This window comes from Bos grunniens, chromosome 10 (assembly GCF_055505025.1).
Source record: "Bos grunniens cultivar Pamir isolate PY7600 chromosome 10, Bosgru_T2T1.0, whole genome shotgun sequence".
Lineage (NCBI taxonomy): Eukaryota > Metazoa > Chordata > Mammalia > Artiodactyla > Bovidae > Bos > Bos grunniens.
In genome coordinates, this window is record NC_141174.1 from 88291179 (window position 1) to 88318301 (window position 27123).

Here is a 27123-nt window from a genome sequence, read left to right on the forward strand (position 1 = left end):
AACTTTTAAAAGCTGGGAGATTTCATATGTAAATCTAGATTTTTGGCCTCTCGGAAAAAAAAAAAAATCAGAAGATCTGGCAACCCCTGGCTGATGCCATGTCACCGATGCCCCTTTAGATGGGAAATGAATCCTCAAGTTCCACTCTGTCTTGACACCAGGCCCCAGCCTCCCACCTTCTGCCTGTCCCCGGGAGCATCTGAGCCTGCAACTCTTGCCTGTTCTTCCAATGGGGGAAGCACTGCTTCTTATAAAACAAAATGGAACCTGAAGGGCCAAGGGACATTTGTAGACCAACCACACAACGTTCGCTTGGGACAGTTCAATTCACACTGCCCTCGTGTCATTAGTAAATGCATCTCCTTTCACTCGCAGAGTCCCAGTTTGAGTAGCAAATTGTATGGCTACCCGGAGCCTCTGCCAGCTCTAGACCTACCTGGATCAACCCAAGAACTCAATACCCAAAGCCTGAGAAGGAGAGTCCCTTGATCTCTCTACAGGTTCCCATCCTGAAGATGTCAGACTTCTAGAGGGGTTCACTCCACAAAGAAGGCCTTCCAACAGCCTGCAGAGCCTCGTGGTGGCTTTGTCGAAGCTGTGGCAGTGGCCAACCTTGGAGGATCTGCAACACTGAATGCCAGGGAAGGCTGGGGAGGTGTGGCCTGGACTACACTTGGGGCAGGCAGAGACAGAGAGAAAAGAGAACAGAGAAGGGAGTTTAATAACAACCCCACCTCTGGGTACCATTTCTCTTGCTCGAAATCACAGGGAGAACTAAGGCTACCTCATTTTCAGTGGAGACTAGGGAAGAAGAGAAAACGGCAGACTTGATGGGGAGACAAGTCATCAACGGTCATCAATTTGTATTTATTGTCTCTTCTAGAATCTTCTACCCTCTTGGATCAAACACGTTGACTTGTCGGGGCCAGGAGCCTGGCTTCCACCCATGCTGACGAAAAGACAGACTTACTGAACCTTTAACTGAGTGAGGTTGGGTCAGGGTTTAATAAAAAAATCTAGTTATCCAACATTTGGGGGGCCTTTAGTATAGCCAAGGGAGGTACCTTGCTTCAGACGGGATGCTTTGCGAAGACACAGCGACAGGAAGGCAAGCAGGTGAGCCTCTTTTCATACTGAACAGCAACACCCAGCCAGCCCCAGGCCCCAGGCTGCAACATTCTTAAGTATTTCCTAATACCCTTCCAATCCAGCCTCGGTGGAGAGGGAAGCTTTGCATTTAACCCTGAAATCAAAGTATTCCCTTTCCAATCTTTAAAGGGTTAAAGGCCAGGGAGGGAATGATTTCCCTGAGGGAGGAGGGTAGCAGAACGGCTCCCTCTCCCTAATACAAATTCTGGCAAGAGCAGACAGTGCGCAAAGGCGAAAGGCAAGGCCGGAAATCAAGCACTGCTGTCTTGACATTTTATCCGAAAACCTGACGTAACTGGATCTCACAAGGCATCTGAGGCTTATTTTTTTCCCTCCCTAATGTGAGCAAACAGAAGAAAATCGGGTTCTGAAAATCCTTAAGGTCCATGTGAACTTAAGTCCCTCACCCTCTTCTTTTCCAAAGTGGGCGCATTACAGAGGAATTATGGCCACCAAAATCTGTTTTTAAGTTTTCTTAGGTCACTTGCCTCGGAGATACCCAAGCCCATTTCATTGAGCAACAGAGAGCTAACAGAATGCACAATCTACGTGGAAGTGGGTTCCCAGGATTTCAGTCTCTAAAATTTTGTAAACAGACACAGGGAAGGGCCTTGGCTTTGACGTGGGCAGGGAATCAGCTAGTTGCTTAAACACTGATCATATTCTACAAAGAGGACAAAGAGAAAACGCATCTGAAGAAATGGTATTTTGTTTTCCCTGATCAAGTTAGCCAGCAGCCTGGGTTGGGAGGGTTAACGGGATGGAGTTGTAACATCTTGTAGGGCGGGGAAGAGTTGAAGGGTATTTATAAATTCTCCGCTGGCCTTTCGCCAGGGCTGCTTTTATTGATCTAATCAAACACAAATGATGATGCCTGACATGACTTGTATATACAAATGGCCATCTGAAAACAGTCACAGACCTAATTGAAGGAGACGGCAGGAAATCAAAGGAGGGCTGGATGGAGGAAGAGAAATACCCAGACCCACAGAGCAGCATTCCAGCTGCCCAGAGAGGCGGAGCAGGGGCTTTTCCTTTGAGGGGAGGGAGATGTTTACTCTCACTGAGGAGTTCGGCTCCCCTGCCTGCCACTGTCCCAGGGAGCAACTCAGAGCAGCCATGGCTGGAAAGAACGAATAGCCACCCTCGCCAGCAGGCTCCCCGCAAGCTCCGCCACAATGGCAGCTCAGCCCTGATGTCATGTGGCGGAGCCAGGGCTCAGGGACTGGAACCCAGCCGAGGGTCATGAGCAATGCTGCTGTTTCTGTCACGCAGGGGGTTTCCTGCAGGAACTGTGGCTTCCTGACAGTTGGAGCATCTACAACCCCACCCAGAGAAGGATAAAGCTGGAAGACTTCTAACAGCCTTCCGGCAAGCAACCCTGTGAACGGACAGGGAGACCAGCCCACAGAGGAGACTTAGAGGGGACTTGTCCCGGGGTGGGGCGCCTGACCCCCATCTACTGTGCTTCCCAGCATACCAGCCTGGAGCTGCCCCATCCGAGCAGGCAATAGGCGCTGGTGAACTTGGGAGGTCACAGAGCAGAAGGTGAGGAATGTGGTGAGAAACACAACACAGCCCTTCCTAGTTCTCCTATATCCCTAATAGCTTTCATGTTCTCTACTGCCAAGAGGAAAGCTTTAGTGATATCCAGAAGGGAGAAACCAAGAGCGAGAGTCATAGTTTGTAAGCTTGTTTCAAACTCTTCAAGAAAGAAGACTTTTGGACCCATCACTCCAATTCCCACAGGCACTCTGACCAAATGACCATGAAAAATTAGACAGAAATAATCAATCCCAAAGAGCTGACTCACTGGAAAAGATTCTGAAGCTGGGAAAGACTGAAGGCAGAAGGAGAAGGGGGTGACAGAAGATAAGATGGTTGGATGGCATCACCGACTCAATGGACACGAGTTTGGACAAACTCTGGGAGATATGAAGGACAGAGAAGCCTAGTGGGCTGCAGTCCATGGGGTTGCAAAGAGTTGGACATGACTTAGCAACTGAACAACATAATCAATGGTAATGGCTATCATCACAAACACGTTAATTTGCTAAAAAAAAAAGTAAATTGGCAACATTGAAAAACTGCAAAAATCAACCCAGGGGAAAAAATAGGCTCCAGAGTAAAAAGTTCAGCACGAAATAAAACTGGAAGCAGTGAAAACTGTAGGCAATGAAAGTCATTGATAAAAACTGATGGACAAAACATCTAATAATTCAGATATGCAAAGGAAAACTGGACTTGGTGGCAATAATGGCACAAAAGAAAATTCCAACATGGCAGAAGCTAAAATCAGTACCAAACAAAGGGAAGCAAGCAAACAAAAACTGAGGCAAGTTTTGTTATAAATTGCACAAAGAGCAGCAGATGCTAATCAAAGTAATTTGTTTAAAAACACAAACAAGGAAGAAGTCAAGAATGGTTTATAACACACAGAAAACGGCCGAGGTATTAAAACGACTCATGTCCAGTTTGAAGTGCTAAAATGAAAAACGTCCAAGACATTTTCAGGAAAGGTGGTCAAAGGTCCAGCCATTGTCTGTGGCTACCTCCCTGTTTCCCTGAAGAGAAAGAGGGGCCTCTCCCCTTTGCTGGATGCTTTGTCATCATGCCTGGATCAGGGCCAGGATCCATGAAGGATCAGACTTCAGCATAAAGAGAGATATGATAGAAACACATCTTCAGCCACCAGGAGATGGCTTTCCATTCCCAATCAGGTCACTGACCTGACCTAGTGCAGGTGACTGCTTCTCTCACCTTGGGACACAGACCCTATTGTAAGTGGAGGATGGACCATTACTCACTAGGAAACCCTGAGTCCATGGTGCTGGCCCTACTTGGGGGACCCAGCGACTTCCAATTTTCTACCCTTGTAGGGGTGGGTAAAAGACAGAGAAGGACACAATTCTATGGGTGGGGGGTGGTCAAATGAGCAGAGCAATGGGCAATTTTCATCTTTCCTTCCCCGTATGTTCTGAATTCTCTACAATAAGTATACATTACAGTTGTGATGGGGGGGGTGGTGGTTGGTGAGAGGAAGCATTAAAGAAAAAAGTCAAAAAACCTACTCTAATAATAGACTCCAGAATGTATTTACTCACATGAAAGGTCCAGATGACCCTGGGAGCTCCAGATGGCACAAGTTCGAATTTATTTGCAATTAAGCATGGAGGCAGGGTCAAGTTTTAAATCCAAGGCAAAGGATTTGTAATTTTGGAATTTAATATAAATAACGATTCGGGGGCGGGCAGACTTGCTCTCTCTCTGAAGCTGTTTCCCTCGCCTTAGGTATTCAGTCTTCTTCTTCCAAATGCTGATCTTTTGGTGGTTCAAACACATTCCAACAGAGTTACTCGGCTTTACAAACAAAACACTACAAAGTCCTGGCTGGGAAGGACACACACCAAATTCACGAGTAAACACCTATGAGAAGGAGAAGGGAGAAGAATAGGAGCGGGGTGGGCTAACAGGAAGCCTTTAGCAGAGTAGCTTTAGGGTTTTGTTTTTGTTTTTTAATAAAGAAATAAGACATTACAGGTATCTGAAGTAAACATGGAAAAATATCAACACTCGTTATATCCAGTGGAAGGTTCATAAGCAAGATATAGTATACCTGTAGCTTGTATGTTTCCAATTTTTGTATCATGAAAACACACTCACAAAACCCCAACAACAATAGACCAAGGCAAGGAGTCACCTCTGGCCACTTGGAGAGGGTGTCTGAATCAGCACAGAGCCAGCTGAAAAAATCAAAGTCCTCTGGTATGTAAATACTTTGCAAATTCTTGGCCTGAGAGTATATACACAACATATTAACTTGTCTCTGCCTTCTGAAATTTTTGTTATCATAGGAGAAAAAATTTTTTGTTTTCTTTTTTAAACATGAAAACTATTATTGAGAGATGGCCTACTTGGTGTCTGGTACTTTGCAAGAAGTCTGGGGTATCAGATCATCTAAAGTTTAACAACAAAGAAGGCTATTGTGACCCCCTTCCTTTCAAGAGGAGGAAACTGAACTTCCGAGGGGCCAATCACTGGTCCAAGGTCAGGCATTCAGCAAGGAGAGTGGAGAAAGGCAGGCCGGGCTCAGGGGTAAGAGATATTCAAGTGCCCCATCTTTCTTACCCTCAGTTGGGGTTATTCTCTGTGGAGTCCCCCTCTCTCCCCTACCAACCTACGTGTCACCCTCACAGGGTCAGAGCCCAGATCACCAAGCCATGGGACAAGGAACCTTTCCCAAACACAGCCCTTCCCTGCTGTCTTGTCTCTGCAGCTCCACAACGGTGCCAGCTCCATCCCCGGGATCTCCCCACACTCACGCTCCTAGGACAGCGCCATCTTCTGGGGACACATCTTCCCCAGGGCGACACTGGGAGGTTCTGAAGGGCAGATGGCTTGGAAGGCTCATCTACCATCACCTCTTTAAACCTCAGGGTCCTCCTCTGTAAAATAAAGAATCGTGGCTCCATCTCACATGATCGCTCTGAGGGCTGGGTGTAAGAACACACCTACAGCTCTTAGAATGGGACCTGGCAAGATCACAGGCAAATATTTATCATCGACACAATGGTCCTTAACAACTCCGGGTAAATACAGTTTCTCCCGGCACCTAGATTTGAGATTCTTTGACAGCAGGAGTCGTGCCTTTTGTGTTCTCACAGCCCCCACAGTACCCTAGAGGTGTCAGGGGAGGAGAGGAAGCCCAAGAGGCTGGGGCGGGGTTGAGCGCCCACCCAGGAAAGAGCTGGGCACCTTGAAGGAAGGGTCCCTTCCACCCTTTAAGACATCCAGTTAGTAAGGAAAACAACGAAGAGACAGGGGAACTCTCACAAGTGGCTTTTCTTAGAGCTGCTCTGTCAATTCGGGGTCTGCATGTGTAAGTAACACACACATGTGAGGGAGTGGGGCCAGGGGAGATGACATCACAGGGCTTCACTTCAAACAGGTCAGGGGGACAGCATTCACAAAGTCTCTGGTGACTCAGGGACATCTCAAAGCCCCAGTTCAGGGAAGTTCCTGAAGTGCTCCAGCAGCTAAGACTCCATGCTCCAGATGCAGGGGGCCCGGGTTCGACCCTTGGTTGGGAAACAAGATCCTACGTGCTACAAATAAAGAGTTTGAATGCTGCAACTAAAGAAGTATAAAGGTCCCACGTGTCACAATGAAGGCAGAAGATCCCATATGCCATAACTAAGAACAGGCACAGCCAAAAAAAAAGCCCCAGTTCATCCAAGCTTAGGGAGGCACAGGAAGAGGTCCTGCTACAAACTTCGAAACCCTGAAACACATTCCCTGCTAATTAACCACAGGCTGACTTCACTCCCAGATCAGCAGATTCTAACATGTAGGGCCGGAGCTTGGCCTGGAGTGAGCTCGGGGGAATAACCAGGCTCCTTCAAGGGAGAGAGAAACCACTGTGTTCTCCCTTGCAGCAGCATGGCATGCAGTATGCAGCAGCAATCTGACCCAAGTGCACGAACAGGGTGGCCCTGGACGGAGGGTTCCCTTCCCTCTACTCTAACAAGGTGCCGCATTAGATGAGAGCCCAGATCAGGTGCACAGGAGGCGGAAGCACATGCTCCCAGGAGGCAGAGGCAGAGTACTGGCGTCCAGGCTCTGGTCTCAGCGCTGGCGTTCCCGGCTGTGTGACCTCAAGCAAGTCTCTCACCATCCCTGAGTCTCTCAGTCGCCTCATTCAGAAAATAGAAGGTTAGAACAGATCATCCCAATGATCCCTGCCAGTTTTAAAGTTGTTGGAAAGGGCTCTCTTCTGGGGAATATGTTTTGCTCTCCCAAACTCAGACGAGTGAAAACCAGAGCAAGTCCTGGTTGTCACACCCATCCCTCCCAACACCACTCCCCCACCAACACACACACCCATCTGCTTCTGCTAGTTTTGTATGTTTGTCCCTGAAAGTCCTTCTAACTCTCTTCTAATTTTCTAATTTGTACTTAATCACAAGGAACTGCACTCACATTTGGTATGGGGTTCACAAATGGAAAATACTAATGACTTTGTAAATTAATTTCAGATTTGGCTTCATAATTTCTGGCTGTAAGATTCCACTTTGTTTTCCTTCTCATTGTTTTTAGAGGCAAATGGAAATGCAGCCCACCCCTCCAAAAGTACATTAAAATTCCAATTAAGTTTTCATGGGAAAAAAAAAAAAAAACTAACAGCAACATAATATTGGCATCTGGGGCAAACAAGCTGGAGTGTGGAAGATGGCAGCTATAAGCCTGGAAGCGTTCAGATGGGCTGAATGTGACATGGGATTTCTCCTGCAAGAAGATAAGAGGTCTGGGAGGGCTGTCCCTGATCCCACCAGCAGCTCAGCAAAGGCCACTTCATTCACCCTTCCATGAAGTCAGACTGTCGCAGGGCCTGCCGGGAGGGAGGCAAAGACCTTAGGGCAGGGTGGCTATGATCTCTGCTACTTGGGCTGGGCTGTTAAGTCTTGTCCTGGGTGTGACACTGGACTGGGCCATCAACAAGCTGCACAGCATTTAAATGGGAGGGACCAGAGGGTGAGGAAGTTTAAAACATAGGTCAGAGAAGGAACAGATGAGGAAGCTGATGATGCTCTGCAGAGAGAAGTCCCAGGGGACACAGCAGAAGGCCCCCTCCCCACCCCCCCAGGCCAGAAGACTCACTGATGGGCTTTTCTCAGGTGCAGTGAAAGTTACAGGGAGGCTGACTTTTGCCCAAATCAAGGTGGACTTCATTGGAAGGAGAGAAAATAAAAGGGCTGTCTTAGAGTAATGATTTTGGAAAAGGAAATGGCAACCCACAAGTATTCTTGCCTGAAGAATCCTAGGGACAGAGGAGCCTGGTGGGCTGCCATCTATGGGTTTGCACAGAGTCAGACACGACTGAAGCGACTTAGCATGCATGCATGCGTTGGAGAAGGAAATGGCAACCCACTCCAGTGTTCTTACCTGGAGAATCCCAGGGACAGAGGAGCCTGGTGGGCTGCTGTCTATGGGGTCGCACAGAGTCGGACACGACTGAAGTGACTTAGCAGCAGCAGAGTATGACTGGAGGGGGTCAGCAGCTGGTTAAGGATTTTTAAAAAGCCTGTATGACATTGAAGGCACATGCTTCCGGGTTACTCTATACTGTTACCTGATTCACACAGACCTTCTGCAAGGGCCACCACTAAGGCCTCTTGGTGTAACCACCAACCTCCATATAGTCACTGGGGCTTTGCCCCAAGTTCACACAGCAGGTAAATGCAGGTGCAGGGACCTGAGCTGGGCTCTCCCCTGGCTTCTTTCCCCTGCATCCCTCCTGCTCCAGTGCTGATCCCCTCTGCGTTGCCTGTGGAGGGGCATGCAGATTCCTGGGGGCTAAACGCCATGCCATGAGGTGTAAATGTTCCTTGACTGTCTATCTCAGGAAAGGGTAGATGGTGAGGTGGTTCCTCTCCAAGCCCCCTGGCAGGGGCAGTGGGGAGAGACACATTCACATATCAAGTGGTTTAATCCTCAGGATTCACTTGCCGAGAGGTACTGTGAGGCTAAGCTGGGGCCAGCCCGGGAAGGTGCTGCTCAGACAGGGAAGGAGACCCATGCTCAAGTGTCTCTGATGTAAAGTCTAAAGGCTGGTGTCTCTAGGACTTGGCTCCTCCAGCCCCTCCCTACAAAGTGAACAGTTGGCTCAACACCTTCCGGTCTTCCACATCTCTAAAGGATGGAACCTCTCAGACGGCCAGCAGTGTGGACCAGGCTCCCTGCAGCTCGGTGGTGCTCCAGGAGGACCACACTCTGAAGTTGCCAGTCATCAGGAGGGAAGAGGGCAGACAGGAGGGACAAAGGCCTGCTCTGGTGGGGCTCTCACACACTGCACCTCTCGTGTAATACAGCTTTCTTAGCCAGGCAGACTCTGAAAGCAGCAGCATCTCCTTCTGCAGAGGATGGACTGGCTGTTCCTGCCCCAACTTTACAGCTGGGAAAACAGAAGACCAGACAAGGTGGCACAAGAAGGAACAGGGGAAGCTGGGCTTCACTTTGGGATCAGTCCTGGACCCTGGTAACAGAGAGGTAGTGTGGTGTAGGGGCTGAATCGGGGCTCTAGAGAGACCAGCCGGGATTGAAATCCCAGCTCCTCCCGAGGTGTAGGACCTCAGAAAGTGCCGTGTCTCTGCGTCTCAGTGGCCTTCTCTTCCCATCAGCACTGGGAGGAATCCCTGAGGTTGATGGTGACCACGCCTGGCACACAGCAGACGTCGGCCACTACTCAACATCTGGTAGCTTCGTGATTGCTCTCAGATAGAAAACAAGACACTGCACACCAGACCCAAGAAATCTGGAAACACAGCTCAATGCACAGCATATAGGAGCTCAACGACTGCCTGCTGGCTAGACAGACAGGCAGACAGAAAGTCAAACACACAAAACCCAAACCCCTCAGTTCTGAGGGCCTGTGTCCTCCATTCAGTAGCCATCCCGCACGAGATCTCTCCTCTTGGAGCCTCAGCTCATCGCACTGTGAAATGGGATAACTCAGTACTTCAGAGGATCGCCATGGGGTCTAAACAGGCTGATGGGCTGGATCTTCCAGGGAAAAGGTAACACATAGTAATTCCAGCTCAGAGCACGTACTCAATAAATATTTGCTGAGTGAGTGAGGGCATGAAGGCACACATGCATTCAAGAACTTGCCCAATCCCAGCCTCCCCACATTCTTGGGGTTTCTCCAAACAGAAAGTCTCAGCTGCTCAGAGCCTCTTGAAGTGCCCGACATTCCCAGGTGGCAGCGGGAGCAGGGCCCGGCGTGCTGGCCTCTACAGTGACTGCCCATCGTGGGCTCCCCACCCCCAACCTCTACTATCACCAGCCCCATCCCCCACTGGTTTAAGAACCTGGGATTAGAAGGAATGTGTATTACACACACATCACCTAACAAAGCAGCCCCAGGCCTTCTGAACCTATGTCCCGAAGCCCTCGTTGAACAGGCCAGCCATGGCGCCCCTCTTGTGCCCTGTAGCTTTCTTTGAGCACTTGGCCTGACTGCTATGCTGTGTGCAGATTTTCTTTCTCTATACAGAGGGAAACAGACAGGTGAATGGATGGCTCTGGAATCAGCAAGCCCTGGTCCAAATTCCAACTCCAGCTCTGACTGAGAAGCCTTGAGTAAGTTGCTTGGCCTCTCTGGGCCTCTGCTACTTCCTGTGTAAAAATACACATGCTATCCATCTACCACTGAAAGTTCAACAGAACAACAAGGGCTGAGCGTCTAGGACAGCGCCGGGACACAGCAGACACTCACCGAATTCAAGTGTCTCCTGCTTCCAGTGGAGAGGAGACCCGAGCGCTAGCTCCACTCTGCTCCTCACTGGCTGTCACAGTGAGTCACAGGCCCTGTGAATACAAATCTCCCCCTCCAACATGCAGATACTGGGACTTCCCTGGGGGTCCAGTGGCTAAGACTCCACACTCCCAATGCAGGGGGCCCAGGTTCAATTCCTGGTCGGGGAACTAAATCCTGCATGCTGTAACCAAAGAATCCGTGTGCCACAACAAAGACCATAATTAAATAAAGTAAATATTCCTTTTTCTAAGTGCAGATTCTATTAGTTGACCAAACAAATCCTTGAGCTGTGCTGTCCAATATGGCAACCACCAGCCATACATACCTATATACACTAGCCATGTGGCCAGCCAGGAGTGACAGGTACTGTGAGTGGAGAGAACAAGCTAACTTCAAACATTCAGTATGATCTTTTCAAAGGATGTAAAATGTCTCATTAAAAATGTTTATATTGAGTACATGCTGAAATGTTAATGCTTCTGGATACTCTGTATTAAATAAAATATATTATTTAACTGAATTTCACCTTTTCTCCTTTCATGTCTTAACATGGCTAATAGATTTCAAACCCCATCTGTGACGTGTACTCTACTGCTGTCAGAGCACTGCCCCAGGGTTCTAAGCAATCGGGAGTTAGTGCTGTGGGCACTAGTCTCCCCCTACATAGCCTCCAATTTCTTCTGGACCCCTGTTAGTGCTTTCTTTTCCCCAGAGCACTTAACACTGTAGTGTTCAAGGTGCGTACCGAAATGCTCTTAGGGACCTGATGAATAAAGTCTTAAGATTTCAGACAAGATCAGTCACTGCACCAGGAACCATGTCGGTGGGTAAAAATACACCCAGCTCATTTAATCCTTACAGGAGCCACATTTCACAGACAACAAAACTGAAGCTCAAAAACATTGAGCGCTCTGCCCAGGGCTACTAGATGGTCAGGGACAACAGCCGGGACCCCAGGCCATGCAGGCCCCACTCCTTGTTCCAGTGGCATCCCTCTCCACCACACACATCCTGGAAAAGCTCCAGCCTCACAGTGCTCTGCCTTCCACCCCCATGCTCTGCCTCCCATCCCCACCACCTAAGGATTTCCCAGCAAGGCAGAAATGACACACCACCGAGTGAGTCCACGTACAACCCTACCTGCATTTGGCCTGGGCTGGGTTAGCTCAGAATGAATCACCTTGTAAAAGGGGTGAGTGATAGGGAAGGTAGATTCTAGCTTATTGCCTCTGAACTTCCTGGCCAGGGTGCAGGTGGGAGCCTGGGAACAAGGAACTGGTAAGCAGTACAGGGCCTGATGAGGTTGTTTTGCTTTTTCAGAGGAACTCATTAGCAAGGCTGAACAGCCCCAAGTTTCATAAACTCAACCCCATTAAAAATCGCCTCCCCGGGACTTCCCTGGTGGTCCGGTGGTTAAGACTTCACCTTCAAAGGCAGGGGGTGTAGGTTTGATCCTTGGTCACAGAACTAAACTTCCACATGCTGCCTGGCCAAAAAACAAAAACAGAAGCGATGCTGTAACAAATTCAGGGCTTCCCTGGGCGCTCACTCAGTGGTGGAGAGTACATCTGCCAACATAGGAGACCCAGGTTCGATCCCTGGTCCGGGAGGATTCCACATTCCTCGGAGCAACTGGAGTCAGGCACCATAGCTACTGCACCTGTGCTCTAGAGCTTGGGAGCTATAACTACTGAGCCCACGTGCCACAACCATTGAAGCCCTCATGCCCTTGAGCCTGTGCTCTGCAACAAGTCTGCACACCACGACTAGAGAGGAGCCCCCACTTGCTGCAATTAGACAAAGGCCCGAGCAGCACTGAGGACCCAGCACAGTCAAAAATAAAATAAATTAATAAAAAATTTTAAATCGTAACGAATTCAACAAAGACTTAAAAAAAAAAAAAATCACCTCCCTGCCACTCCCAGGTCACCTGTCCTCTGGGCTCTGGCTGTCCACCTCAGCCCTACATATGATGTTTCTTTGGCATCAGGGATCAGGGGGAAGGCCCAGGCTGATCATAAGCGTGGTTTGTTAGATGTGTATGTGAGGAGATGGAGGCAGAAACAAGGCAAAGGAACAGCTTTAAAGGTGCAGGAGCTACAGTCCTGTCTGAATGAACTCACTCAACAGGGTACAAAGAACCTGAAAAATGAAGGACAATGCAAGAAATACCCAGCAAGCAAGTACTGTCGGCAAAGGGGAGGAAGCAGACGGAGGATGAGCCAACAGGCCGCTCCTTGTCTAAACCATCCGAGCTCAAGGGCAGAAGTGGTTTGCAGGTGGCAGGGAAAGATGACGGTGGGCCTGGCAGTTTGGGAGGGCTTCATGGAGGAGGATGTGCCTGCAGGAGGAGCAGGGCTCAGACAGGCCTGGAGGACATGCCAATGGTTGGCTGTGTCAAACCTGACACTTAGCCTTTCAACCTCTGGGTTTCCTTTTTTTTAAAGGGGGAAGGGGTAGCAGGCAGAGAGGGAGGAGACAGAGAAAAAACAACGCCTGGGAGACAGTTCATATCCGACCTCAGACAGGGCAAATATTTACTCACCCATTCACGAACCTGGCTCTGGGGAGCACCCTCAGCTGGGGACACCTGGGTTTATGCTGGTGTCTGGTCTTGATGTGAGGCCTGAGGCGGCCAGTGTTTAGCCAATGGCACAGAGTCCAGCCCTACACCTTGTCTGTCTGCGAGCTCAACGGACAGCATTCGATGGCAGCGGAAAAAGTGACCGCCACAATGACCCCACTGCTCACGCCAAGACACACGGGAGCCACAGGGCAAGCTGCCCTCTGTTGAATGCCCACCTCCCACAGGGCCGTCCTGAGTGTGTGGGCCTGTGTGGGGAGGGAGCTGGAGGGGAGGCTGATGGCCCCTCATTCCAAGGATGAGGATGCCAAGGCTCGGCAAGGCCACACGATTCCCACGGAAGGCAAACCTGAACCCGTCCCGTCAGACCATCGCCTGAGCTCTCCCACGCCGGCCCTGCAGCTGAGAAAAACTGTCAAATACTTACTGAGAACCTACTGTGTGCCAGGCACTGTCCAGGACAAACAGGGAAGGAGCCTGTTCCCCGGGAGCTGGCGTACCATGAGAGGAGACTGGCGCAAACACAGAACACAAAATTAAGATGAGTTCAGTAGTGATAGCGGAGAAGGCAATGGCAAGCCACTCCAGTACTCTTGCCTGGAAAATCCCATGGACGGAGGAGCCTGGTAGGCTGCAGTCCGTGGGGTCGCGAAGAGTCAGATACGACTGAGCGACTTCACTTTGACTCTTCACTTTCACACACTGGAGAAGGAAATGGCAACCCAGTCCAGTGTTCTTGCCTGGAGAATCCCAGGGACGGGGAAGCCTGGTGGGGGCCGTCTATGGGGTTGCACAGAGTCGGATATGACTGAAGCGACTTAGCAGCAGCAGCAGCAGGAGTTACTCCTCATTGTCTGAGGAGGTGTGAGGTTAAGTGGGCTGAGACCCTGGACCACGTTAGAGCAAAGATTCGTAAGAATCACCAGGAAGCATGTTTCAGTACAAATTCCCAGAGCACACCCCAGGACTTTCACTACAAGTCTAGGAAGCGACCAGCAAATCCACATCTTTAGGAGCTGGCCAGGAGCCTGGAGGCCCCGGATTCCCAGCAGCCTGGGGCCTGGGCACAGTGCTCTGGCCGTGTCCCACTCTCCATGACGGGTTACAACTCCTCCCTCAATCCGTCATCCATAAAGTGAGCATCATTCTTTCCCATGACGGTTTATCACCAGATATTGAATCCAGTTCACTGTGCTATACAGTAGAGCCTTGTTGCTTACGCATTCTAGATACAATGGATTGCACCCACGAACCCCAAACAATAATGGAAAACAATGTGAAAAATTTATATATGTACTGCTATAACTGAATGACTTTGCTATACAGCAGAAACTAATTCATCATGGTAAATCAACTATAGTCCCAACACACAATATTTTTTTAAAAAATAAGCATAAAAACAGCAGACCTGACCTCCCTCTCAGGGTATGCTGAGACGCAAAGAAGACTGTGAAGATACAGAGCTGGACAAGTGGGAGTTACACACATTTTTAAACCACACTGTGGGGGATTCCCTGGTGGTCCAATGGCTTAAGACTTCACACTCCCAACGCAGGGGACCTGGGTTCAATCCTTGGTCAGGGAAATAAAATCCTACATGCTGTGAAGCATGGCCAAGAAATAAAATAATATTAACAGCAACAACCACACTGCTGGTGAGAGTGGACCCACCAAAATGAAAAAAAGAAAACCACACAAGCCCGGGAAACCCGGGGCTGCCTGTCCAACGCACACTGCTCAGTGACAGATGCCCCTACACAGAACCCACCCTGCCACATATAATCATTCTGACACAAGCGCACTTGCTCAACAGGGGCCCATGTGTGGGTTTCCATGCAGTGGCCCCATCCTGTGGGAACCCAGTGTGTGGGGTTCCTGGTTAGGCAAGCGGCTGCAATAAATTACTCCGCCGCCAGCGGCTCTAGCCCACATGTTGCTCTTATGGTCAGCGCACTTCATCCGAGCAATGACCTAACCCCAGCGCCAGTCAAGTCAGCAGCAGGCTCTCCTGTTATCCCCCTCCAGCAAGCACCGGCTCACATTTCAGGCCGTTTGCTCCCCTGGGCATGACTCAGAGAGTCAGTTGTCTTTAAAAAATGCTTTTCATATTTCAAATCAAAAATAAATACCACGCACTCTGGACACAAGCCATCACAGATGTCTCTGTTGAGTTATTCAAGTAAGAAGACCCGAGGAAGTAGAAAAAGTTAGAAAAGGTGGTTAATTCTTATCATCCTGTCCCTACTCACTTAACACAGTGGGCTGGTAGAGTGGGCCTGAGGCCAGGTCACAGGACTGATTGCTGGCTAGGGCAGGAACAGAGAGGTCAGGGGTTCATACATTCATTAGGACCGGGAAGTGGAAAAACAAATGCCCTGCAGGCTAATCCCACTAGGAGACATCGTGAATCCTGGCAGCGTCACCTTGAAGGGGCTCTCTGTACACAGACTGGAGTGGCTCTTAATCCCTAAAGAACGGTGGGTGGTGGGCAAAAGCAGCTGCAAGGGCTGCCCAGGCAAGCACCATCCAGCAGGGAGGGGCCTGCCCAGCACACAGAGATGCACCCGGCCCCCAGGGCCCTAGGCCGTTCAACCAATCTGCTTCCCATGACTCCCGCTTTCCCTTATCCTGATCCACCCATGCCCTGACCATTTGGCTTCCTGGGTGGGGTGCCCACAAGGAGAGAACGCCCTGCTTAGAACCTCATAGTGGTTCCACTTTTCAACAAATAAACTAGTGGTTTGATTTGTGCCTTAGCTTCTTACTAGTTAGTGGGAGCCCGCAGTCTTGACTTCAGGCTGACAACATGAAGTTTCTGAATGGGTCAGGCCAGGCCCAGCTCCCAGGTAAATGACCAAGGTCAGGGCCATCTTCTGTCCACCAGCTCTTCCCCGGCTGGCACATCTTTGCTCCCAGGCCCTCCAGACGCACCTCCACTGGGCACAGAGCTGTGCATTTTTTCAAGGTGCTCCTAGGTCACACCTGCAAGTGTATCTTTGAAAGCGGAAATCAAAAGCGAAAACTTCCCCTTTAGCCATGGGTTAATTTCCAGTCAGACATGGTCACAGGTGAGGCCCTGATCAACTGTGATACTATGTATGGGACATTCTGATTCACAAATATTCTCATTAACCAAGGATAACCAGAAACCTTTCTTTTTCCAATTCCCTGTGAAAATATTTCTAGAGTATCTATCCACTCTTCTTTCTCAACAACTCTGTTTTCTCTGAAGACAAGACATTTTTAAGACTAAGGATCCCTTAGCCACTCAGGCCCAGACCATGAAGGGAATCCTCACTAGACAGATCAACAAGCGTGGTGACGTGCAGAGGTGGCCGGTCAGCCTCACCACCCCAGGACAGCCGCTGGCAATGCTTCTTTCCCAGGAACAAATAAAATTGACTACAACCTATTTTCCAGTGATTGGTTTCAGTCTTATTCCATAGGGTATCCAAAAAGTTAGAAAACAGGGTATGCTATTTCCCCTCTGTTTCTAGACTTTCTGGGCTCCCTGGGATATTGATACTAAACCTTTCCAGGTGAGAAGTTGGACTTATCACTTTCAATTTAGAGGTCTGTGACCTAAACAGAAGTCCAAGGGTTGCAAAAAAACATTGAGTATCTTATTTGAAAATGTAACTAAAAGACTGTTTCAGAATAAGTCTATCCCATGCCCCAACTCTGTGGCATGTATCTGAGCACCTTATGTGCTAGCCACGAAGCTATAAAATTTAAATGCTAGAAGGAGGTGATGACATCATCATGCTATTAATGGCTACCATTTAATGAGCAGTTGTAATATGTCATGGATTGGCATTACATCTTGTCAACTTCATTTTTTAAAACAATTCTGGCGAGCTATTTTATCCCAAATTTACAGATGAAGAAACAGAGGCTCAGGAAGTTCAAGTCGTTCTATGTGGAATCTAAAATATGATGCAAATGAACCTATCTATGAGACAGAAACGGACTCACAGACAGAGAACAGATGTGTGGCTGCTGAGGGGGGTTGGTGGAGGGACGGACTGGGAGTTTGAGATCAGCAGATGCAAACTAGTATACATAGAATGGATAAACAGCAACATCCTACTGTATAGCACAGGGAAATATATTCAATATCCTGTGATCAATCATAATGGAAAAGAATATGAAAAACAGATATATGCACAACAGAATCACTTTGCTGTACAGCAGAAATTAACAGAACACTGCAAATCAACTATACTTCAACAAAATTGATTTAAAAGCAAAAAACACCTAAAAACAAACAAACAAGGAAAGTTGAAGTCCTTGCCTAAAGCCCCATAACTTCTGAGTGGCATGGCCAGGATTTGAACCCTGGTCTGTGCATCTCGAAAGCCCTGTTATTCTCTACCTCACCATACTGTGTATCTCAGACCTCAGGAAAGTCACTGCAGTGTGTTCCTCTTCATGAAAAAACAGTTCTTGCCCATGAAGTGATTACTTTAAGATTATCTGATAAATCCTGGCTTGAGAATCAGTTCCACTCAACTCCCAGCTGGCTGCATAACCCACGAACCGCCCTCACCTCTTTGGACCTTAGGATCTGGGGCTATGAAATGAGTCTGTATTTCCCGAGACTTCTTTCAGAGCTAACAAAAAGCAAAAATTCCCAAGAGGTCACCAACAGCCATAAATCCTCACATAGGAAATAGACCTAAGGATTCCTGCGAGGAAAGCAGACCTAACTTGCTCACTCCCAAACTCTGGGGAGAAAACCAGTAGAAGCTGGATGGTGTCCAGGGAAGGACAGACCCTCACAGCACCCCTTCAGGGCTACCTGAAGAGTCCCTGAAGCTGCAGGTCAGTTTCTCTTTCCTAAGAAGGAAAAAAATAACATTCAGTTTCCTGGTTTGTAAAATGGAAATGTCTCATGTGTTCATTCAACAAAGGACTGCCATGTGACTGCACTGAAATATGAACCATAAACACACTTTTAAAGAAAAATAAAAAAAAGTGCAGAGCTCCTGGGATAGGCAGATTTGGATTAAAACTCCAGCTCTGACTACAAGTGAACAAGTCAACTTAACCTTGAATGAGACTCAGTTTTCTCATCTATAAATCGGACCCCAGATTAGGCCTAGAATTTTCTGTAAGGATGAAAAAGTCTTGCTCTGGGCTGTTCAATGTGGTAGCCACTAGCCACCCGTGGCTACTGAGGCTCAGAAATGTGGCCACTGTGACTGAGGAACTGGATTCTAAATTTTAATTACCTGATATTTTGCAAATGCAGGAGGCATATGAGACCTGGGTTTGGTCCCTGGGTCGGGAAGATTTCCTGGAGGAGGGCACGGCAACCCACCTCCAGTATCCCTAGAGAATCCCAAAGACAGAGGAGCCTGGTGGGCTACCATCTATAGGGTTCCAAAGAGTCGGACACTGAAGCAACTTCGTACAAGTGCACCAGATATTTAAATAGCAACCCGTGGGTGGTGGCCACCCTGTTATATAACATAGCCTTTGTAGCGATAAGAATGAAATCAGATAACGTCTGTAAACTGCCTAGCACAGTACACAGGAAGCAGTAGGTTCAGGAGGAAAAATGCTTGAATATATAGAGGTCCCATCAGTGGAGATTTTTTTTAAGCAGAATATTCTTACATCAAGAAATGGAGGCACCAGAAGCTGACATCTAGACAGAGAGACACATGGATAGTTTAGAAAAACCCCAAAAGAAAAATCAGATACACTATTGGAACCATTCCTTTAAGTGTGTAAATGCCTGGCTTGAACGTTTTGTTTTCTTCACCAATGTTCTTGTCAGCAGATAGAGAGGGCGTTTTAGGCCAAGCTGGGTTTTTATAACCCTCAACGCCCAGTACAAACTGCCCCATGAGCAAGCTCTCTCAGCAAAACCTTCCATCCTGATGGGCAGCCGCCCCCAGCCCACGTGCAGCCTCCCTGGGGCCCTCGAGGGAGCTGCCCACCCAGCCCCGGGCACACCCTGCTGGGGCCACGGGCCCCAGGGAGGGACGGAGGGAGAGCCGCCCACAGGGCCCGGGGAAGGTGAGGGGAAGGCGGGGTCAGGGTCACGGTGCGGGCGGGAGTACCCCCGCACCCACTGGCAGGCAGCCTGCGTCAGAGCCCGACAGGAAACAGGAGAAGACAACACGGGCCGCGTGGAAATCCCCGCCGGGCCCCACGCCAGAGTGTGACTCAGTGGGGCCGGCCGGCCAGCTGCCCTCCCACCCCGCAGCCAGGACCCAGGGGGCCGGGCTGCAGGAAGCCGCGCAGCCTCTGCACAGACGCGGCCACTCGAGTCCTCCAACGTTATTCACTACATGACAGATGCCATCTGAAAGCGGGTGAGACAGGAGGCCCAGCCCATTGGGTGGGAGTTCAAGGCTGTCTAACTACAGCAAAATGCAGTTTCCCTAAGGGCAGGTTGGCGTTCAAGTCCCAAAGCTGCCACCAAGCCTAAGAAAGCCTCTGCACCTTCCTTGGCCTGCACGATCCAGGCCCCATCCCACCTCCGGCCCCCTCCCACACACCCTGCGGCAGGTCCTAGTCTCGCCCCAGGATGTCAATTATCCGAAATGTGGACGTTCCAACAGGCCTCCCCTTCAGACACTTATGTCACCAGGACACAGGCCGTGCCTGATACGGTCAAGGTGAGTTGGATACATACAGGGAGTCACTCTTGTATCCAAAGAGGTAGCATGGAATACCTCTAGAACTGATATCCCACAACTTTCCTGGTGGCCCAGCAGTTGAGGGTCCACCTGCCAATGCAGGGGATGTGGACTCGATCCCTGGTCTGGGAACTAAGACCCCACATGCCACGGGGCAACTAAGCCTGTGTGCCACAACTGCTGAGTTGGTGTGCCCTAGAGTCCACGCTCCCTAACGAGCGAAGCCACTGCAAGGAGAAGCCCAGAAGCCCGAGCACTAAAGTTAGAGAATAGCCCCCACTCGCTGCCAACTAGAAAATCCCACATGCAACAAAAAGACCCAGCACAGCAGGGAAAAAAAAAAAAAAGACTGTATCCTTGACAACCCCTGGCCAGCTCCAAGTCACCACAGGTCCATCTGGGCTGCCAGGGGCTCTATCTCATGCCTCCCTCAGGGCAAGGTCTATTCGATACATTTTTCTTTCCCCCATAAAGTACCCTGTGTACTTGAGGGCACGTAGCTGGTACTGACAAAAAGAAGCAACAGCAGCAACAACAACAAATTCCTGGTGCGACAGACACAAAAGGCTCACTAATCCAAAGTCTTGACCCTTTGAAATAACTAGAAAAGTCCAACTTGCCTTGACTTTTTACTTTCAGAAGTAACCTTGGGCCATTTTGCCTTTGGACTACAAACTTCTTACAAAACAATCCATTTGCTCCACTCCCTTAAGTGCGCGCTGGTTTGAGCTTTAAGGCTGCTTTTGGCAAGTCTGAGTACAGCTTGGACTGCCTTCTGTGTACCTCCCTAACCACGGGAACGTACTCAAGGCTCTCCCCTCCCGTGGGGCACTCCAGGTCCCCACCCAGCTCCCACCTGGTGGCTGTCCTGCCAGCACTGGTGAGTGGTAGCAGCAGTGACCCATGCCCTCTGTTTCCCCTTCCTCACCTCTATTCACTCTAGGACTTACTGTGTGGGCCCGGCCCCCAGCTACCACCACGACTGCCCTGACCAAGGCCACTAGTGACCACTGAGTCACAAACTCCAAAACACGAGCTTTGCACCCCTTCGCATCCTGGCTCCGCCGCTGCATCCAACTGCGCTGCTCCCTTCCTCTCGCTGCAGGGCCTCACCACTCGCACCTCCCGCGTCCTCAGTGTCTTGCTTTGCCTCGCTCTCCCTGTGCCCTGAAGGTAGCTGTCCCTCAGGTGCTGGCCTCCTTCTCGACCCACCCTCGCACCCTCCCCAACCTGGCTTCATCCATACCATAATGCCTCACAAACATGCATCTCAGCTCAGCCCTCGCCCCAACTCCACACGCATCCACCCAGCTGCCCGCTTTATGGGGCCCATGACAGGAGCTCCATCAACAGTCACTGGTGCTCACTGCTCGTCAGCCCAGGCCCCCTTTGTGCGTGGTGTGATGGGAGATGCATGGCCCTGGGTTCAAGGGGTACCCAGTGAAGAAATGCTGTGCATCTCAGAGAAAGGGCAGACCTCAGCGGGTCGGGGCTCCTGAGGAAGGCACCACTGAGCAGGTGGCATGTGGGGTGGTATCTTAAAAGACAGCTTAGGAAACTAGCATTTTTATCCCATGAGGTATTCTGCACTCAGTACCCCCACATCACAGGGAGAGAGCACATAGTCTTACCTGGCTGTTTGAAACTGCTCTTTTACATCCTAGGTTGGATGAAAAATCTCCTAGAGAAGGGCACTGTCTAAGCAGATCTCTTTTATTTTTTTCTTTGCGGCGAGGGGTGGGTTCTTTGTGACAAATTGACTCCCCCTTCCTAACTCTGCTGCTGCTGCTACTGCTGCTGCTAAGTCGCTTCAGTCATGTCCGACTCTGTGCGACCCCATAGACAAAAGCCCACGAGGCTCCCCTGTCCCTGGGATTCTCCAGGCAAGAACACTGGAGCGGGTTGCCATTTCCTTCTCAATGCAAGAAAGTCAAAGTGAAGACGCTCAGTCGTGTCTGACTCTTAGTGATCCCATAGACTGCAGGTCCTAATTCTAATGTAGTCTAAAAGTAAGATATCTTTGGACCAAAGTTCACTGGCCCCAGCCCTCCCTCACTCAAAACTGCCATTTATTTACAGAAAACATCTGAGATTCGCTTTATTCTAATTCTGGTAAGGAACGCGCTCTAAAGAGGGAAGCTCCATCTGTATTTTTCACTCTCGCCCCTGGTCCTCTCAGCCAGGCTGGACAGCCCCTCCCTGGGTCCCCACTGCAATCCCTATGTGGGGTGGTATGTTATGTGTCCCTCTCCCCTTGCTGGGGGGTAGCGGGCACCCTGCACTGTGCCAGGCGCATGGTCAGCACCCACCACAAGCATGTGAAATAATGCATTTCAGACTCTTAATAAGGAGTTCTTGCAATAAATGATCTCTGGGTTGTGCTTGGCATTATATGCCTTCTGTGCTATCACTAAAACATCATTACATGATCATGTCTCTAGGCATTTTAAAGCAAACAAGAGTCTCTAAAGAAGGTTTGAGGAACCTCCCTGGTGGTCCAGTGGCTGAGACTCCACGCTCCCAATGCAGGAGGGCCTGGGTTCAATCCCTGGTCCAGGAACTAGATTCTGCATGCTGCAACTAAGAGTTCGCATGCCACAGTGAAGATCAAAGATCTTGAGTGCCACAACTAAGACACAGGAGAGCCAAATAAACAAATAAAGATAAATGTTTAAAATGATCATTATTAAAATGTGAAATGCCAGGCTTCAACTCACAAGCTGAAATCAAGACTGTAGGGAAAAATATCAACAACCTCTGATATGCAGATGATACCACTTTAATGGCAGAAGGCAAAGAGGAAATAAAGAGCCTCTTGATGAAGCTGACAGGGGAGAGTGAAAAAACTGGTCTAAAACTCAACATTCCAAAAAAGAAGATTATGGCATCTGGTCCCATCACTTCACGGGAAACACATGGAGAAAAAGTGGAAACAGTGACAGATTTTATTTTCTTGGGCTCCAAAATCACTGCGGATGGTGCCTGCTGCCACAAAATTAAAGGACTCTTGCTCCTTGGAAGGAAAGCTATGACAAACCTAGACAGAGTATTAAAAAGCAGAGACATTACTTGGTCAACAAAGGTCCGTCTGGTCAAAGCTATGGTTTTTCCAGTGGTCAGGTACAGATGTGAGAGTTGGACCATAAAGAAGGCTGAGTGCTGAAGAAATGATACTTTCAAACTGTGGTGCTGGAGAAGACTCTTGAGAGTTCCATGGACAGCAAGGAGATCAAACCAATCAATCCTAAAAGAAATCAACCCAGAATATTCATTGGAAGAACTGATGCTAACGCTTAAGGTCCAAAATTTTGGCCACATGATGCAAAGAGCTGACTCACTGGAAAAGACCCTGATGCTGGGAAAGATTGAGAGCAGGAGGAGAAATGGGTGACAGAGGGTGAGATGGTTGGATGGCATCACCGACTCAATGGACATGAGTTTGAGCAAACTCTAGGAGATGGTGAAGGACAGGGAAGCCTGGTGTGCTGCAGTCCATGGGGTCACAAAGAGTCAGACATGACTTAGTGAATGAACAACAATAAAGAAATGAAGCAATCACAACTGAAAAAAAAAAAAAAAAGAAGGCTTGAAAATCTGTGCTAAATAAACCCATCTCTTTCACATGAGCTTGGAGGGCTTCCCAGAAGGAAGGGAAACATCCCCACACCCACCAGAGTCTCACGCCCCGCACCACCTGCTCTAACCCATTTGGGGACCTGGTGACTTCCTAATGATCAGAAGGGGACAGCCACTCTGTGCAGTGAGGTCTGCACGGGGCTGGGGCTCAGGGAACCACGGCCTGACCCTGAGGGTAGCCCCACTACCACTTCTGCTTTGGGGCACATGGCTTCCTCCTCTGTGAAATGAAGGAGCCGAGCTGTCAAGATCTGAGGGCCCTGCTGGGTCTGCCAGGGGCTCTTTCCTGACTTTCAGGTCTGACCAAAAAAAAAAAAAAAACCCTGCCCATTAGCTCCTTCTGCCAGAACCCAGGGTCACCACCTGAGTGAGGCTGGGTGGCAAGAAAGAGTCTGGATTTTAGATCAAAAGACCCTAATTGGTCTCCTAATCAGTGTTTTCAGCCTGTGAGGCCTCCAGAAACCTTATGCATCCGAAAAGGATTATGAGTCACCCCAATGGCTCTATAAGACAGACCAGTCATGGCCCTAGACCTCAAGAAGCCAACCTTCCACGTGGAGAGGCAAAGACACTTTCACACAGGGTGTATCTGGGGGTTGAGGAGGTGGAGGGCCCAGGAGGACTGGGTGGGGGAGCCCAGAACAGCTTCCTGGAGGAAGTGAGCATGGGGATTTCCGAGCAGTTTACAAGTTTTTTTGAGATAAACATTGCATTTATCTGCTTTCTTACCTCCTGACCTTTGCCTTCAAAATTGGACATGCCATCATATCTAGTCATAAGATGCTTCTCCAACCATGAAGTAAAAAGCTAGCTGCCTGGGTCACTTCCCCATGGGTGAGAAGCCATCTGCTCAGCTCACTGAACACGTGTCCATTTCCTCCATGTCGAATGGATAACACCAGAGGTCTTCCTCATTTCTTGCTCCTCGGCTCTCCTGTCTCGGCTTGTGAGCGCCTACCTAGAACTCCCTCCTCTCGGGCCTTCCCGCTCCCTCGGGCTCTGAAGAGCACTCCCAGCACCAGTGACTTCTTCACTTCTGATTTCCTATGGCACCTACTTTCAAGACTACTCACAGGACTGCTAGGAATAACCACCATCTTCATCACAGCAGCCCCCTTTTCCTGCATGCTCCCGCAGCCCCGCACTTGCATGACCCACTTATGATCACAGCAGTAGCCACACAACCCCATGAGATGGGCGCTATGTTTATCCCCACCATGCCAGGATGGGTCTGATACTCAAAGCATATGTCCCTGGCCTGGTCACCTGGTACTCTGTGGGTAAGATTTCCCCTCGCATGGCAAGGGATGAATCGGTATCCTAGGGCAGGATGTCCCGGAAGTGCCTTCCAGGCCCTTACATCAATTATCATGCCCTGATGGCGCCAGCACCTGTGATGAACTTAGCCCCTAGCAGCTGCTCCAAAAAGACCCCCTGAAGGAAATCAAATAGGAGATGCTAGAGATCCACGTCCACAGCCCTCCAGGCAAACTTCTCTCTGTTGTTAAATGTTCCTCCTTCCTCAAGGCTTCTGCACTTGCTCTTCCCTCTGTCCAGGCTGCTCATAAATCACCTCTTCCCGTGGTGACCCTTACTCACCGTTTACACTTCAGATCAAATGTCACTTCCTCCAGGAAGCCTTCCCTGACCACCACTCCTTCCACAAACAGAATCAGGTCTCCTTGCCTACAGTGCTCAGGCCCTCTCCCTGTCCTCATTCATGGCCCCCAAGGTCTACAATGTGACATCTGTGATTGGTGGGTTCCCCAGACTGCAGGTGCCTTGTCTCAAGGCAAGGACTCTCTTTGTTCACCACAGAATTCAGAGCCTGGCTGAGGGGAAGCGATCAATAAGATATGCTGAATGAATGAATGAGTGAGTCCATGTCATTAAACCTTATCTCAGCCTCAACATCACTCCTGAACACAGACTGCCAGACATCTTCATCCCCACTACACTGATGAGAAAATTGTGACTCAGAGGACACATGTCTGTCACCTGGGGTCAGAGGCTTGGTAAAGACTAGGACAAAAATGCCCCCAAAGGGTAAATGCCCCCAAAGGGTCACAGAGTTTTCCTGTTGGATTTGCTGGTGACTGGCACAGGTCTCAGCACACAGGAGGTTTGGAGACCTAAGGAGAAGGACACGGGAGCCAAATGACCTCCCAGGTGGGCCAAAACAACTTGTTTTGGTGGTTGTTGGCCAGCATCATGTTCCCATCCTAACAGATTCTGGAGCAAGGCCACATTCTGTCTGCAACCTGATTCCACTCTGCTTGCTCTCTTCTGAGAATATCGTGAGGGGCTGGAAGGATACAGAGAAATCCACGAGTGTAAGTGAGACTTTACTTCTGGAGAGAAGAGACTTTCTTTCATCTCATCATGTGAGTAAAGTGCCAAGGCACTCCTGGAGGTGCCCACAGCCCCCAGAGCAACATAAATTCTCAGCTTGCTGGTTCGACCCGACACACATTTGAGAGTACTGGGTCAGGAGTCAGACACGGGTTTCTCAGCCCACCTCTGCCCATGACCACCTGGTGACCCCAGGCAACTCAGCATCCGCGTACGCACAGTGGGGGAGACAGCGCCCACCCTGTCTCCCTCGCTGTGGTCAGGCTCAGACAAGACAGCAGGAGCGAAACAGTCTCTGTAAGTCCCAGGCAGTAATCAGATGTCTACATTCTTACATTATTACAAGGCCACTGCTGGCCAAGGGCCAAGAGGTGCAGAGGGTGATCCCTGGGGGGCTGCTTTTTGACACCCAACCCCATGGAGGCAAATGTAACTTTAAAGGAAACTGCTCTTACCTGTTCAAAGATACCCAAAGCAGAAAGAGTGCTGGCCTCTTACACTCCCTAAATTAGATCAAGAATGGGGGCCAGCAAGTAGAAAAGGAAGGACAGGTGAAATCAAAGCCAGGATTCCCTGGGCTGGAGTCATCTCTTGACACGTTACTAGCTGTGTGACTTAGAACAAGTAGCTTACACACGCCGAGCCTCCATTTCCCCATCTGTAAACGGTGAAACAGTAACCTCCCCTAGAGGCTGGTGTTCAAATCTCTCTTTTTTAAAAAAAAGAATGTTACCAACAAATAGTAAAGCCCTTTATTAGGGATGAGATGGAGCAGGCCACCCAACATGACACATGTAGTCAGTTAAAGGCAGTTTGCTTCTTTGCCCCGTGAGGGAGCCTGTCTGGGTGGGCCTCTTTGTAGAGTGACCAGGCCTGTGCCAAGCACAACCACAGGTGGTGGTGGCCCCAATTCTAGGAGAAGCTGTCCAGTTTGGGCCAGGACCTCCCTCACACATGCTGGATTTTTCCATTAGGCAGGGAAGCAGGAAGGCATGTCAGAGTGAACAGAAAGGATGGTCCAGCACGCAGGAGGTGGAAAGGTGGGTGGGCTCCAAGGTGGGTGAAGCAATGCTGCCTCCCTTCTAGGTCACTGCCGTGTCTCAGAGCAAAGCCACCCAGCACTCATCACTACCTGGCCAGCTCTCAAGGAGCTAATGGCAGTAAATAACTCCTAAAACACAGCCAGAAGGGCGAGCAAGCACTTCACTTCTCTACCTCCAAATGAGCCTCAAAATCCTAACCTGATTGCAGAAGTGTCACTGAAGCAGGGAATACACATTCAGAATTTTAGAAAGCATTCAATCAACATTTTTTTAAAGTACCCCCCCATGTCCCTTCCTAGGCATGATGGGGGGATGTGAGGGAAGACACAGTTCCTGCCTTCAAGAAGCTATCAGGGGAATTCCCTGGTCGTCCAGCGGTTAGGACACCAC

General features: G+C 49.5%; 1 protein-coding gene across 6 annotated transcripts in view; it reads right to left on the reverse strand.

The window, feature by feature from the left end:
* Positions 1 to 27123, reverse strand: part of SMAD3 (SMAD family member 3) — a 126885-nt gene that overhangs the window by 51476 nt on the left and 48286 nt on the right. Inside the window, exon 1 of one of the 6 annotated variants that reach the window (XM_086322843.1) lies at positions 5472 to 5595. The exons of the other annotated variants lie outside the window; for them this stretch is intronic. Coding sequence (XP_086178969.1) covers positions 5472 to 5560 — 89 coding nt within the window. The 5' untranslated portion in view covers positions 5561 to 5595. Of the gene's footprint in view, positions 1 to 5471; positions 5596 to 27123 lie in introns of those variants that run through there. 6 annotated transcript variants of the gene reach the window in all.